The sequence below is a fragment of the Salvelinus namaycush genome, chromosome 34, assembly GCF_016432855.1.
Source record: "Salvelinus namaycush isolate Seneca chromosome 34, SaNama_1.0, whole genome shotgun sequence".
In the NCBI taxonomy this organism is placed as follows: domain Eukaryota; kingdom Metazoa; phylum Chordata; class Actinopteri; order Salmoniformes; family Salmonidae; genus Salvelinus; species Salvelinus namaycush.
Window position 1 is genome coordinate 19,698,302 of NC_052340.1, and position 15,717 is coordinate 19,714,018.

General features: G+C 44.3%; 1 protein-coding gene across 4 annotated transcripts in view; it reads right to left on the reverse strand.

Annotated features, from left to right (window-relative positions):
• The window catches only part of LOC120028240 (lissencephaly-1 homolog A), a 56,589-nt gene that overhangs the window by 17,461 nt on the left and 23,411 nt on the right, over nucleotides 1–15,717 (reverse strand). For all 4 annotated transcript variants that reach the window (XR_005473414.1, XM_038973408.1, XM_038973406.1 and 1 more), the window contains 3 exons: nucleotides 4,986–5,070; nucleotides 2,557–2,631; nucleotides 1,837–2,043 (listed from right to left, as the gene is read on the reverse strand). Coding sequence is in view for 3 of the 4 variants with exons in the window: in XM_038973408.1 (XP_038829336.1) it covers nucleotides 1,837–2,043; nucleotides 2,557–2,631; nucleotides 4,986–5,070 (367 nt within the window). In the remaining variant the exon portion in view is untranslated. The remainder of the gene's footprint in view (nucleotides 1–1,836; nucleotides 2,044–2,556; nucleotides 2,632–4,985; nucleotides 5,071–15,717) is intronic.

Below are 15,717 nucleotides of genomic sequence, written 5' to 3' on the forward strand. Positions count from 1 at the left end.
AATCCAAACTTAGATTGACACTATGATTGATATTGTAATAGTCATTATCTATGTGGCCTGAGTACACACTTGCACCAACTACACTGAACAAAAATATAAACGTAACAATTTACTGAGTTACAGTTCATAAGGAAAATCTGTCAATTGAAAGAAATTCAGTAGGCTCTAATCTATGGGTTTCACATGACCAGTAATACAGATATGCATCTGTTGGTCACAGATAACCTTTAAAAAAAAGTAGGGGCGTGGATCTGAAAACCAGTCAGTATTTGGTGGGACTACCATTTGCCTAATGCAGCGTGACACATCCCCTTTGGATAGAGTTTATCAGGCTGTTGATTGTGGCCTGTGGAATGTTGTCCCACTCCTCCTCAATGGCTGTACGAAGGTACTGGATATTGGCGGTAACTGGAACACGCCGTCGTACACGTCAATCCAGAGCATCCCAAACATGCTCAATGCATGACTTGTGTACGAATTGTGTACAGATCCTTGCGACATGGGACTGTGCATTATCATGCTGAAACACGAGGGGATGGCGGCAGATGAACGGCATGACAATGGGCCTCAGGATTTCGTCATGGTATCTCTGTGCATTCAAATTGCCATCGGTAAATGCAATTGTGTTCGTTGTCCATAGCTTATGCCTGCCCATCCAATGACCCCACCGCCACCATGGGGCACTCTATTCACAATGTTGACATTGGCAAATCGCTTGCCCACACACACCACCATCTGCCCGCAACAGTTGATACCGGGATTCATCCCTGAAGAGCACACTTCTCCAGCGTGCCAGTGGCCATCGAAGGTGAGCATTTTCCCACTGAATTCGGTTACAACGCCAAACTGCATTCAAGGTCAAGACCCTGACAAGCATGCAGATGAGCTTCGCTGAGACAGTTTCTGGGAGTTTGTGCAGAAATTCTTGGGTTGTGCAAACTCAGTTTCATCAGCTGTCCAGTTGGCTGGTTTAAGACTTGGTAAAGAAGATGGATGTGGAAGTGCTGGAGTAGTTAAACGTGGTTTGCGGTTGCGAGGCCGGTTGGACGTACTGCCAAATTCTCTAAATCGACGTTGGAGGCAGCTTATGGTAGAGAAATGAACATTACATTATCTGGCAACCTCTCTGGTGGACATGCTTGCAGTCAGCATGCCAATTGCACGCTCCCTTTAAAATGTGCAATGCCACAGATGTTTTGTGGCCTTTTATTGTCCCCCGCACAAGGTGCATCTGTGTAATGATCATGCTGTTTAATCAGCTTCTTCATATGCCACACCTATCTGGTGGACGGATTACCTTGGCAAAGGAAAATGCTCATTAACAGAGATGTTAACAAATTTGTGCACAGAATGAGAGAAATAAGCTTTTTGTGCGCATGGAACAATTCCGGGATCTTTTATTTCAGCTCATGAAACATGGGACCAGCACTTTACCTGATCCGTTTATATTTTTGCTCAGCATATGTTGACACCAAATTTCATGCTTTTACACCAAAAAATAATTGGTTCAGTGGCACGTTTTGATATTGTACAAGGACGTGAATTGGTTAAAGATGATGCAGTTCAATGGTTGGTACACAGCTCTGCAGTTGACCTTTAATGAAAAGGGACTCAAACCCAGGCCTTATTGGTTGCAGGTATACATATACAGTCAACTCCCATACAAGTGGATAAAATAACTTGCCAGCACAGTGTTGGGGAAGGTGTTTGGGGCAGTTTGCTTGCATCTCATTTAATTGCATCACGTTGTTTGTACATTGTTTAATTATTTCCCTGGAGAATAACATAAACAACAAGTCTTTACTCTGTCTATGATGGTTCTTATATTCTACAGACCTTTATTGTGGCGTCCTCGGAGGCAGACACCATGACACTGAAGACTGGGTGGAAGATGACACGTGTGACGGGGGAACGATGGCCGCTCAGCGCGTACTTCTCCGGCGGGCGAGGTATCCACTCTTTGGGGTCACGCTTCTGGGCTATGGGCCCACCCAAGGTGATCTCCTCCTTGGCCTCGTTCAGCTTTGACTCCAGCTCCATCACCTTGGGGGTTAGGGGGCATATGTAGACGACATTGTAATACCGTCACAATAGGATATACGGTAACTAAGAAGGAAATTAGCCGTTTCTGGCACAAAATGGCTGCCGCGCATCATCTGGTGGGAAACACATATTGGTGGTGGATGAGGTGAGTTTAGCCCTTACAACGTAAAGCACTTGAGACGCTTAGAAAACCTCAATTTTGGAATACAGTACGTGTATAATCTGTAAAAGAAAGCAAACATGTCTAATATAAGCTTGCTAATGCTGATGATACATGGACATCTCTGCTGGCTTCTTCAGTGTACTGCTAAGTAAGCACATCAAAGCCACCCATATCAAACGATCTCATATCTTAAGGGCATTGGGTTAACACATTCAATTCTTTGTAGTGTAACCTTTTTAATACGCTGTGTATAGTGAGTATCGGCCCAGATGACGTTCCGCCGCAGTCATGGGCCAAGACTAGGAGACACAATCCCCAGCTACAAAAGCATCCCCTGAAACAAAACAAACCTTCTTTTGTAATCTGATGACTGAGGTCCATTTCTTTTCCAAAAGGCCAGCATACTTCTTATCCAATTCTTCATTCTGGTTGGGGAAGAAAAAAAAAAGTTAGGAAAAGAACACTGCACGCACACAGAAACACACAATCTAGCACAGAACTTAGTTTAGGCCTAATCAGTGGGGCCTATGGGTCTGCCTGGGAGGCAGCTGAGATTGCAGACAGTCTTCGGGTACAGTAGAGTGCGCGAGCGAGAGCGCAGTAATAAGGAATGGGATTTACACCCCTACAGCCAAACAGTCAGCCTTGAAGCTAATTGTAAACACATACACACGGAGACATACTTACAGAGACACAAACACATTCTTAATCCCCCTCACACAAGCTAATCTCCTGCAGACAAGGGTTTATGCCCTCACAAACCGTACACTGGGGAGGAAAATTAACTTCAGGTAGCCTGGCAGAGAGCGGCTTTCACCTGGAGAAAAAACTAGCAACCGGGGTGTGGAGGCCATTTTTCTAAAGGGCAAAGGAGGGACTTCTGGTACGTGTTTACAGAATGGCTAGGGTATGGAGTAAGGCAAACTTAAGTGAAACCTGTTACGGGTACTAGCCAAGATCAAAACATGTTGCCTAAAAACGAGCCTACATGTTTTATTCAGGGGTGGCAGAAAGGGACAAAGAAGTGGTTGGTATGTGTGGAGACGTGAGACATATCGAGCCCCCCCAGCTCTTGTTTGTGTTGGGGGTGCCAACGGGCCAGGGTGAGGTCGAGTTAAGTCACCTGCAGCTGAGCCCCACACTTGCCTCCGCCTCCACAGCATGCTAAATAGATCCAGTCACAGTGATCAGGGTCATATTTCACTGTACCCTGTAATTACATCTGTAACCCTGTTAATGTGGCTATTAAACTCTAAAAACTCAAGGGGTAAGGGATGGTGTGTTTGAGTAGGTACGTATTTCCATTGTCTCTTCATGTGGTGTTACTAATGGGAGACGATGAAAGAGCCACGAGGGAGATAGGTGCGTTGGGATAGGGGTAGTACAACCCCTCTCTTCTCTGGTGATTCAGTACAGTACTATACCAGCTTCAGCTATCAAACAAACCATACAAAAATCTGATTGACAGGCTAGCCAGTTTCAGTGAGGGATTTTTTGTTGCTTTGTGGTAGATTTATCCCATTTCTTTCCCCTCTTAGGAGAAGAGAAAATGTGGATGTGTGAAGTAGTGCTGCAGGCACAGAGGGCAGGTGTGTGTACTGAAGCTGAGCTGCTGCTATTTCTTCCAAGGAGCAGCAGAGCTGTACAAGAGAACAGTTGCTGCCTCGCTCAGCGCTTGGAGTGATAAGGGGGGAGGAGGAGAGGTGATGGGGATGGAGGGATGAAAGGAGTCGTGGCACTGTGCCTGTGAAGAGAGGGAGGAGAGAGAAATGTGATCTGCCGATGGCTTAACACAAAGTCAGTCAGTGCTCCACACACACACCTCCTTATCACTGTGGTCTGCCAGTCTATCAGCAGGGTGTATGTGTGTGCACGTGCGTGCGGGCTGTGCCAGACGCGAGGTGTGGCATGCTGTTTAGTATGCCATCTTCAACACCACTCTGCTCACCTAGATACCGCATTACATTATTTTAGGAGGTCTTAAAAGAAACCCAAGACAAAGGCTGTGTAAATGTAGCATTAGGGGAAATGCCTTCATTCTCCATTGGCATAGCCTCCTCATTTAACAGATAATGAATAGACTAGATTAAGGCAACGGAAGGCTGTTAATGGAGTTGCCAGCATCATTAGGGCAGGCTTTTAACACATTCCTTCCAAAGTGCGTGTGTGTGTGTGGTGTCAGACGCATCAGAGAGCTTCTCCGTCCATAGTAATAATCTATTATTCAGGCTGTTTCCACTAACTAGGGAGAAGGAAGGACTGAACACCTCTCCTATCTGTGCTATACAAATAGAGAGGTAATAACAAAGACTGGGAAAAAGAGAGGTAATAACAAAGACTGGGAAAAAGAGAGGCAGAGAGAGCATTTACATGTTAACCTGCCACACGTCGTCTTTGCTCCTTATTTTGTCTTGTTTGAGGAGAGATTGTTCATTGCATAAATTCAAAGGGCTCTTTCATTCGCGACTTTAGCTGCTAGCTACCTGCAGTTACATTAGCTCTGATAGAGCACAGCTAGGAAGACAGGGAGAGAGGTTATCTTCAGCTTCTGTTCCACAACCCTGACTGCAGTGTCGCCTTCGTGTGTGTGTGTGTGTGTGTGTGTGTGACAGACTACCTAATCATGGCTCTAAAGCACCTTAATCGGGCTCATATGGCTTCAGTCACACGTCTGCGTCAATTAAAAGAGGGAATAAAGTGGAAGTTAAAGCCGTATTGTTTGGGTAAATAGGCTTGATTGATAGTGTGTGTGTGTGTGTAATGTTCCATCATTACTCACCATGTCTAATTCGGCCTCCTTCTTGAAAGTTGAATAAGCCTCTTCATATCCATTGGAACGAAGATAATCAGCTATCGCTCGATTTCTGCAATAGGAGAAAACAGCAATTAGTTAACTTGTTAAAAGCAGAAGAGATTAGAAGACGAGACATTGACTTAATTTAGAAAAGGCTTGAGTCAGGGATTTGACTACAGCTAAAACAAATAAAGAAAATAAGCATGTCTGAGTAACATGTAAATTGCATTGGTCTTTTGTTTGACATGCATGATAGAAAAATCACACACACAGACCAATTTGGCACAGATAGCACATGTCTGCTGTCGATAATGAGATCTTTTTGCTCTAGGCAAATAACGGAGGAATCACTCCCCACAGAATAGAGAGAAAATTAAAACTACTGTACACCCCAGAAACAGCTGCAGTGCGCACACACAGCTATTCTATAAAATTCTTTACATTAGATGAGACACGAGCCAAGTGAAAGATGAGCTAGCGGTATGAGATGTGGAGATAAACCAGACAGAGAGAAGTCAGGCAGTCATTTCACTGTGTGACTCTTCCTCTGTTCAGGGTTGAGCCAATACACACACACTTAACTGACCTGTGGATGCACCCTGGAACTAAAGCCACAGCTGAGGCTAAATTTACCCACCCAGGGCTAGGTTATTTCAGTGCTAAAAGTCATTCAGCTGAAACTGTTGTCTGAACCAGGGTTTCCGTTAAGGAAATGTGGAGCAGGACATTTGACCGGCAACATTTTACATTTATTGACATGTGCACGTTGCACCCAATGCATAAGGCAGTAGGCCACACAAATGTTTGTTTCATAATGCAATTAGTGGGAAAACAGTTGTCAAAGTGCACGACACATGCAAGCGGTTTCATGTGACCTTTTTACTTTTCCATTGGAAAAGTAAAAAGGGAGATCTAATAGGCTGCTTCGAAGCAAGGTAAGACATGCCTCAATATGTATTAAAACGTTCAGGTTTCAAATAATTACGTATACACTACATTACCAAAAGTATGTGGACACCTGCTTGTCGAACAGCTCATTCCAAAATCATGGGCATTAATATGGAGTTGGTCCCCCGTTTGCTGCTATAACAGCCTCCACTCTTCTGGGCAGGCTTTCCACTAGATGTTGAAACATTGCTGCGGGGACTTGCTTCCATTCAGCCACAACAGCATTAGTGAGGTCGGCCACTGATGTTGGGCGATTAGGCCTAGCTTGCAGTCACAGCGTTCTAATTCATCCCAAAGGTGTTCAATGAGGTTGAGGTCAGGGGTCTGTCCAGGTCAGTCAAGATCTACCACATTGATCTCGACAAACCATTTCTGTAGGGACCTCACTTTGTAGACAGAGCATTCATGCTGAAACAGGAATGGGCTTTTCCCATGCCGTTGCCACAAAGTTTGAAGCACAGAATCGTCTAGAATGTCACTAGGGTGTGGTGTTAAGAATTCCCTTCACTGGGACTATGCATTGGGGCAGGTAGCGTTCTCCTGGCATCCCCCAAACCCAGATTCGTCAGTCGGACTACCAGATAGTCAAGTGCCATTAATCACTCCAGAGAACGCGTTTCCACTTCTCCAATGGCAGCGAGCTTTACACCACACCAGCTGACGCTTGGCATTGCGCATGGTGATCTTAGGCTTCTGTGCGGCTGCTGGGCCACGGAAACCCATTTCATGAAGCTACCGACGAACATTTCTTGTGCTGACGTTGCTTCCAGAGGCAGTTTGGAACTCAGTAGTGAGTGTTGCAGAGGACAAACAATTGTTATGCGCTACTCACTTCAGCAGTCCCGTTTTGTGAGCTTGTGTGGCCTACCACTTCGTGGCTAAGCCGTTGTTGCTCCTAGACGTTTCCACTTCACAATAACACCTTTTTCAGTTGACAGGGGAAGCTTTCGCAGGGCAGAAAATTGACAAACTGACTTGTCAGAAAGGTGGCATCCTATGACGGTGCCACGTTGAAAGTCACTGAGCTCTTCAATAAAGGACAATCTACTGCCAATGTTTGTCTACGGAGAGTGCATGGCTGTGTGCTTGATTTTATATACCTGTCAGCAACGGGTGTGGCTGAAATAGCTGAATCTACTAATTTGAAGGGGTGTCCACACACTATATACACAAGTATGTTTTAAAAATGCATACTGCCTCCAGTTCATTGCAAAGTGGTGTGATGCGCTGATGAAGCCTGCCTTCCATTGCTGTTTGACCTCTTACAAAACTGGGACCACAGGAATATCAGACTTCCGACTTCTGTGCAGTCGAGACATAATTATTATTATTTTTTTTAAACATAGCTCCCTCCGACTGGGAAAATTGTTTTGAACAGTCATCCAACTCGGGAACTCCGGCTTCTTTCTAGAGCTCCGACTTTCCGACCTGAAGATCACAGACGTCATGATTTGACCTCATTTTTCCGGGGTCCCCAGCTGTCTCGAAAGCAGCGAAAGATACTGCAGTCTGTCTGACAGATTGTCCATTCAAAGGCTCTGTATATGTATGCTGTACGCATGTGATTAAAACAAATACTGTACACACGGCAATTTAATTCCACTAAATTATACAAAGTAACTTAAACATCAGCATGGCCAGTCAAATTTATTTACCGCAACTGGTGAATAGCCTAATGAATGAATAGCCTAAAAAAAGCATTATTTAGCAAAGGGATTTTTTATTTTCTTCTTCTCTGACAATTAACCAACAGAAGCCAGCCATTACTGGCTAACGGAAACCCTGGTCTGAACGGAATGAATTTACAGTGAGAACAGAATGTGAGTTTAAGTAGTAAAGATCGATAGATTGATAATAGGTGTCAAAGTTCAAGGAGGGCTTACTCTCACAGCGTTGTATGGGTCTGGATGTGTGTGGGGGCATTGGGCAAGGCTATTCACCTGAGTGAGTAAAATTACCAAAAAATAATACGATGTTGGGCTTGGCAGAGACACGGAGGCTGGCTGGCTTTAAAGTGGTGTGTGTGTGTGTTTGACAGTCTGTCAGGACAGCATGTAGCTGGCCTTTCAGCCTGACTGCATCCTGTGCCCCATGTACCACCCTGCCCTCCCCCCTCCTATTCCCCTTCCACCCCTCCTGTATCCCTGCCTACTCCCAGATGACAGAAGCAGTGTGATTACAACTGAAGGTCAGCAGGAGGTTATCGCTCATGTGACAGCCTGCTGCAGGTCTGGTGAGGAGGTTAGTGTGTTGTGTAAAAGAGTAGAAGGGGTGTGTGTTGCGACTGTGTGTGTACCGTGTTTCCCTAGCTCCACCCAGGCCCAGCAGACAGACAGAAACCCCTGAAGCATATTGGTTGTGCGTATGTACTAGTGTTATCCTGGGCTGCAACAGAACAGACAGTCTTACTCTGGGGCTGCTTGCAGCAGCAGACAATGGTACACTGTAGGCCTCTCAGCTGAGACGGGCAAAACAAAAAGATCCTTGGTGTCATCTACACAGAGATATTAAAAGAACCCAAACCAGCCACAGCCTGTTCTGTCCTCCCCTCCAGAAAAGCACAAAACCCTGCACAAGGGTTTCCAGAGCCAAGTGAGAGATACAGACATCACCCCATCTCATTTCAGATTCATTAAATCCTTACAGTACCACCAAGGATTGGTAAAACTAAGCCACGATTGATCACAGCCTGTCAGTTCAAATAGGAACAAATTAGTGATAGTGGGCAGAGCAAGCAAGGAGGTGAGCAGAGCCAAGCACGAGCTAGCGAAATGCTATTGGCACATTCAAACATGCATTTGCATATTTCCGTTATGGAACGCCTACTCTGACGTGCCCATGTGCAATAACTCAATTCGCCATGGCACTCCTTTAAACAAGCCTTATTTTTTTAAGTCCACTCTGGATTCTAGTTTTGGGACCAGAAAACTGTATTGAGCTCAAAATGTTTCATCTATAAGAACATTTACAGATGATCAGCCAAAATTCATCTCGTTCCATCTTCTCCCACTGCCGGCCAATGGGCTTCCTCTCACTACCATATTTGGTAGTGAGTGGAAACGCCAAGCGGATGCTTCACATTTATACTCACTACCATATTTGGTAGTGAGTGGAAACGCCAAGCGGATGCTTCACATTTATACATCCGGTGAAATATCTGGCCCCCATCCTCCATACAAGGGAAGATGGGGGCCAATTCAGTATTCTACCTCAGCTAGGAACAGGATGTATCAATAAGAGCAACAAATAGACTGGGAAGGACAAAAGCATTCTAGGTGTCAGCATCAGTCAAGAATCAAGATGCTGCAGTACTGCAGTGTCGAACTGACTGTTGAGATCCAAGCTTTTCCCTCACCCTGGCTCGACCTCTGGGGGGATAATTAATATATATATAATAAAAAACAGATACCAAAATTCACTATGCGGCAAGAATAGACGAGGGAGAGAAGGGGCAAAAGAGGGAGAGAAAGGAGGAAGAGAAAACAGAGGGAAAAAGAAAAGGGAGAGAGCGAGAAATGGGAAGAGAGGACTAACAGAGCGCAAGCACGCTGGTCTCCATGGCTACCAGCCCACAGTGAGAGGAAACAGTGTGTGGTTGGTTGGTATCAGTGAGTGGGCCACCATGGCCAGAGGTAACAAAAGACATCCTCGCTCAGAGTACATGCTGTATCTACAAACTGTTGTTTACCAATTCAACACACACCGATGTCACACATATCAACTATCCATCTAAACAGTGGCTGGCAAATAGATTACGTCATGCTGCTTACTTACACAGCCAATACCCAACCCCACCCTTTCTATAAAAAATTTAAAAACGACATGATCATGAGAAACTCCTCTAACAAGGATTTCACCAGCTATTGCACCAATGGGAGAGTAGACAAAACGTATAACAACCCTAAACATAGGCTGAATGCAGCAGAGGGTGCAATGCTGCTATTCAAATGGCAGAGACAGTACACAGAGCGGTTCCATGAAGAATATACCACAAACAGAGCAAGGAGACGCTACATTAGCTCATACAGCGCTAGCTTGTTGCCAGCCAGCCAGTTTGTTGATCACATCACTTCCTGTTGAGCTAGCTCCGCACTACACACACCTGCTTCAAGAGCCCCGCCCCAGAGCAGCCACGCTGCTGCACAGCTTTCACACTGCATCACTATTTATTTTATTATTTAACCTTGAACTAACTAGATAAGTCAGTTAAGAACAAATACTTATTTACAATGACGGCCTAGGAACAGTGGATTAACTGCCTTGTTCAGGGGCAGAACGACAGCTCGGAGATTCGATCTAGCAACCTTTCAGTTATGGCCCAACGCTCTAACCACTAGGCTACCTGCCGCCCCTAAATTCACTATGAAATTAATTTAGAAGCAAAGCGCGACTGAGACCTGGTGCTGCATGTATCAAGCATCTCAGAGTAGGAATGCTGATATAGAATCAGTTTTGTCTTTTAGATCATAATGAATAATATTACATGGACAGGGGGGGGGGGGGGGGGGGGGATCCTAAATTAGCACTCCAACTCAGACACTTGTTACATACTGCCTAGTCTTACACCCTACAACAGCCCATAGAGTCAAAGACACTCACACATTTCAGTATACACTCACTCAGTCTTGATTGTACCAATCATTACCAAGCCATGGGCTACCTAGCCATCTTCTTACTGGTCAATCAATCCAGGCTATAAAACCAGCTTTTCTGCTTCGCCAGCCAGGACACCATCTAGCCGGCAGTGCATCTCTCTAACAAGGTTTCTCAAGTACACTTGACATCACAGCAGTAGACAAGATGTATAGACCTGCTGAATATTTCAACACTAGCCTGTATCATTGAATGTTTTATAAGCAATGTCTGAACTCTGAGGAACCATGTCACATATAGAATTCTATTCCCTTTAGAATTTTATATCCATTTGTATGTAGGTCAAGTCTTTGATTGTATATGCTGGTTGTGTGTGTAGGTATACCCTGCATACCTGGTTATAAAATAAGGTAGCTAGTATTCGTTTTCTTGCCTGCCTGGATTACCGATTGGGTGGAATTTGCACTTTTGGGACTATTCCATTGCACCAGGCAAGCTCAATGACATGCAGCTAAAGTATTTGAAAGATAACATGGTATTATTTGAACAAACGTGTGGTATTGGCGTATTAAGGCTTCTATGTGGAAGACCTTAAATCTGAATAGGCTCAATGTTTTATGAGTTGCCCTGCGCTGCCTGCTGCAGTATATAGAGCATGATATCACAACCTGGGCTTGTTCTGGCTCAGTGTTACAGTGCTTCTCTCTCTAGCCTGTGAAATGATAACCTCAGTGGAAACAAACAGGGTGGAGGACCGGGCTCAGTACAGTTATAAAAAGACAAGGTTACTGACTGGCAGGCAGAGAAAGACATTACAGAGAGAGAGAGAGAGATAGACATTCAATAAATAAACAATAGAATAAAAGCAAATGTGAGAGCGCTCGCAAGAAGTGGTGGGTTTCTTCTAGAGGTCGACCGATTAAATCGGAATGGCCGATTTCAAGTTTTCATAACAATCAGAAATCGGTATTTTTGGACACCGACTTTGCCGTTTTTTTTTTTTTACACCTTCATTTAATCTTCATTTAACTAGGCAAGTCGGTTAAGAACACATTCTTATTTTCAATGACGGCCTAGGAACGGTGGGTTAACTGCCTCGTTCAGGGGCAGAACGACAGATTTTCACCTTGTCAGTTCGGGGGAGCCAATCTTGCAACCTTACAGTTACTAGTCCTTGTGCACTCCACAAGGACACTGCCTGTTACATGAATGCAGTAAGCCAAGGTAAGTTGCTAGCTAGAATTAAACTTCTTATAAAAAACAATCATAATCACTAGTTAACTACACATGGTTGATGATATTACTAGATATTATCTAGCATGTCCTGCATTGCATATAATCTGACTGAGCATACAAGCATACCAGTATCTAACTGAGTAACTAAGTATCTGACTGAGCGGTGGTAGGCATAAGCAGGCTCGTAAACATTCATTCAAACAGCACTTTTGTGTGTTTTGCCAGCAGCTCTTCGTTGTGCGTCAAGCATTGCGCTGTTTATGACTTCAAGCCTATCAACTCCCGAGATGAGGCTGGTGTAACCGATGTGAAATGGCTAGCTAGTTAGCGGGGTGCGCGCTAATAGCGTTTCAAAAGTCACTCGCTCTGAGCCTTGGAGTGGTTGTTTCCCTTGCTCTGCATGGGTAACGCTGCTTCGAGGGTGGCTGTTGTCGTTGTGTTCCTGGGTCGAGCCCAGGGAGGAGCGAGGAGAGGGACAGAACCTACTGTTACACTGGCAATACTAAAGTGCCTATAAGAACATCCAATAGTCAAAAGTATTTGAAATAGAAATGGTAGAGAGAAATAGTCCTATAATTCCTATAATAAACTACAACCTAAAACTTCTTACCTGGGAATATTGAAGACTCATGTTAAAAGGAACCACCAGCTTTCATATGTTCTCATGTTCTGAGCAAGGAACTTAAACCGTTAGCTTTTTTTACATGGCACATATTGCACTTTTACTTCTCCACTTTGTTTTTGCCATATTTAAACCAAATTAAACATGTTTCATTATTTATTTGAGGCTAAAGTGATTTGATTGATGTATTATATTAAGTTAAAATAAGTGTTAATTCAGTATTGTTGTAATTGTCATTATTACAAATAAATAAATACATACATATCGGCCGATTAATCGGTATCGGCTTTTTTGGTCCTCCAATAATCGGTATCGGCGTTGAAAAATCATAATCGGTCGAACTCTAGTTTCTTCATTACATTCCCATCACTGTCCTTGGGCAAAGAATGGGACTCTTTACAGCCCATAGTGTCCGGTGCTTGCCTGCTCTGAGTCGGAGGGATACATGGCTTAGTAGAGCGGTTAAGATCACGAAGCCATGATCAACCATGTGGAAGCCATGGAAGAGCTGCACTATTGTAGGGCACAGGAGTTACTCTGCCCACAGAGGGGGAGGGAAAAAGGGAAAAAAACAAGGGAGCGGGAAGCTTTTAAGACATTTCTATAACAAAGGATTGTGTGGAGCATCTGCCCATATTCTTGAACCAATTATATAAAAGGAATGGGTATTTACAGTTGTATCCCTGGGCAACCCTAAAATGTCCAAGAAAAAGACAAGTCAGTCATACGAATTCTGTCCAGTTCAATGCATCTGATAGGTGGGGTTGGGCTACTCCAGACTTGCATCCAAAACAGCTCCCTATTCCCTATTAGTGTACTACTTTTGAACAGTGTCTCATAGGGCTCTGGTATGGGGAATAGGGAGCTCTGGCATAATGTAGTGCACTATGTAGGGAATAGCGCACCATGACTGACCCCATGTCTTTGTCATTAGACAGCAGCAATTAACAGTCTTCTTACCTGCAGACATCCAGCAATTAACCCTTGGCCTACAACGGTAGCGTCACTGGAAATCTAATTAACATAAAAAATACCAATTTGTTTATTTCAGCTAGAGATATGTTTCTCAATCTACCGCATCCACCGATATTGCTCATCCGCATCTGCGGTGAAAGGTGCCAGAGCTAGAGCGGTGTTTGACAGACCATGAGATATCCCGAAAATCGGTCTTCATGAAAATGTCTGTAGCATTCGAAATTATTCCAGAGGCCGACCCAAAACAACGCTGCCGGAGGAGAGGGGCCGGAGCGGTCTCCTAGTGAGGCTTCGGATGCACGCACACCACCCACCGCTTCCAAGTAAATTACTCACTAACGTCCAGTCCCTAGTTAAAGTCGACGAAATTAGGGCAAGAGTTAATTTCCAAAGAGATATCTGGGATTGTAACATACTGTTTCACCGAAACACGGCTAGCTTGGGACATGGTGTCAGAGTCAATACAGCCAAAGGGATATTCAGTGCATGCTGCCGACAGGAATAAACATCTCTCCGGTAAGAAGGGCAAGGGGTGTATGTTTCATGATTAACGACTCATGGTGTAATTGTAACATCATATAAGAACTAGAGGTCGACCGATTATGATTTTTCAACGCCGATACCGATTATTGGAGGAGCAAAAAAGCCGATATCTGTATAGCAGACGCAGTAGCTTATCTGACAAGGATAAAGACCTGCATGTTGGTCATAGCATGCCGCCGGCATACCTCTCTTTCTCTGGGGCTAGGGCTAAGTTTCTCTTCATTTTATTTTATTTATTTATTTATTTATTTTTTAAATATTAATATCACAGTAGATGCCTAAGCCTATAGGCCTGTGCATCCCTTACGATGATGCATTTAGTGCTCAAATCTCTGACAGCTGAACCGTGAGGGGGACAATTGTTGCTTTAGGAAAGTAGGAGAGCACTCCATACTGCTATCTAAACCGCTGTGAATCGGCACAGGGAAAGGGAGTGAAATTAAGGTAATTCTGACTGTAGTATTTACCAGTACCAACCAAGTCAGTTTCCCCACTCCATACAGAGACAATGACATGGTACTGATCTGCTGGTTGGAGGAGGGTCAGTGAGCTCTACAACACACGGAGGTGAGGTGTGTGTTTGTGTGTCTAGCTTGGAACTGTTGAGTCAGCTGCAAATGCACACTACACAAAATATGCATGGTGAACACAATCTGCCGTAGATGGGGTATGAAGAACTAATTTGTCATACAACTAATGGCCTCTTCCCCTAGTAGCAGGCATAATGGGATTTGGTGGGCTCTGCAGAGGCCGTGCCTCAGCAGTCAAGGGCAGACTAAACCTACCAGGTGTTACATTGTTCAGCATGTGTGTTAAAATATATTTTTAAAAATAATAAAAAAAGAGAAATGAGGTAGAGAGCGCAAGAGGGAGAAATCAAGAGAAGGGGCGAGACCGACGAGGGAGAGAGACCGACGAGGGAGAGTGGGGGTGCACAGGATTTAGATTACCAACTCATGTATTCAGCTTTCAGCAGCAGAGAGGACTAGCAGCAAGACCCACAAGTCAGGTTCAGTTAGATTAGCCTGCTAAAGTACACTACATGCTTGTGTAATGTATACAAAGCACATTTGTCCAACATTTAATGCACTAGGTTCAACAAGCAAAAACATCCTCTAACAGGAACAGGTTTCAAGAAATATGCTCTGAGAAATGTATGTTATCATGGCAGTCTGAGCACCAGCATTTTTCAGTAGTGTAGGTAGAACAGTTGTCCCACACAATCAGGTCTGTGTGTGTCTGACAGGCTGGATATTAGAACATTAATGATGGACCCCTTGCCAGCCCACCCAGCCAAACTTGATACCCAGCCCACCAGGTGAGTGTGTAGACAAGGTGGACACGTGTGAGCCATTTCCCATAGGAGCCAGCTGCCACACCCAATACAGAGCACAGGGAGTGATTGAGCTTGTTGTACCACTACAACAATATATCTGCCGACAAAATGTGTTCATTTGATGACGTCTCCATGTTTAACATATTCAGGAACGTCAGCTGACAATTCCACAGGGAGAGCGAGAAGCTTAGCCATCCCAAAAAGAAACGGCATAGAACTCAGAATGAATCAAACAGTTACGTAATAATCAAGTGAAAAATGGCATCGATAAAATAAAATAAAAATTGGCCTCCATTTTCCAGTCAGTCACATAGATGCAGATCAAAGGTCTGTGTGAGTGTGTCACTCTGTACTGTCTTCAGGTTCCCTTCACTGCTATTCTGTACCATTAGCCTCAGCCTGTACAATGTACTTTCACTGTTTATTAATAATCTGTAACATTCATGATGCAGCTACGTCAGAGC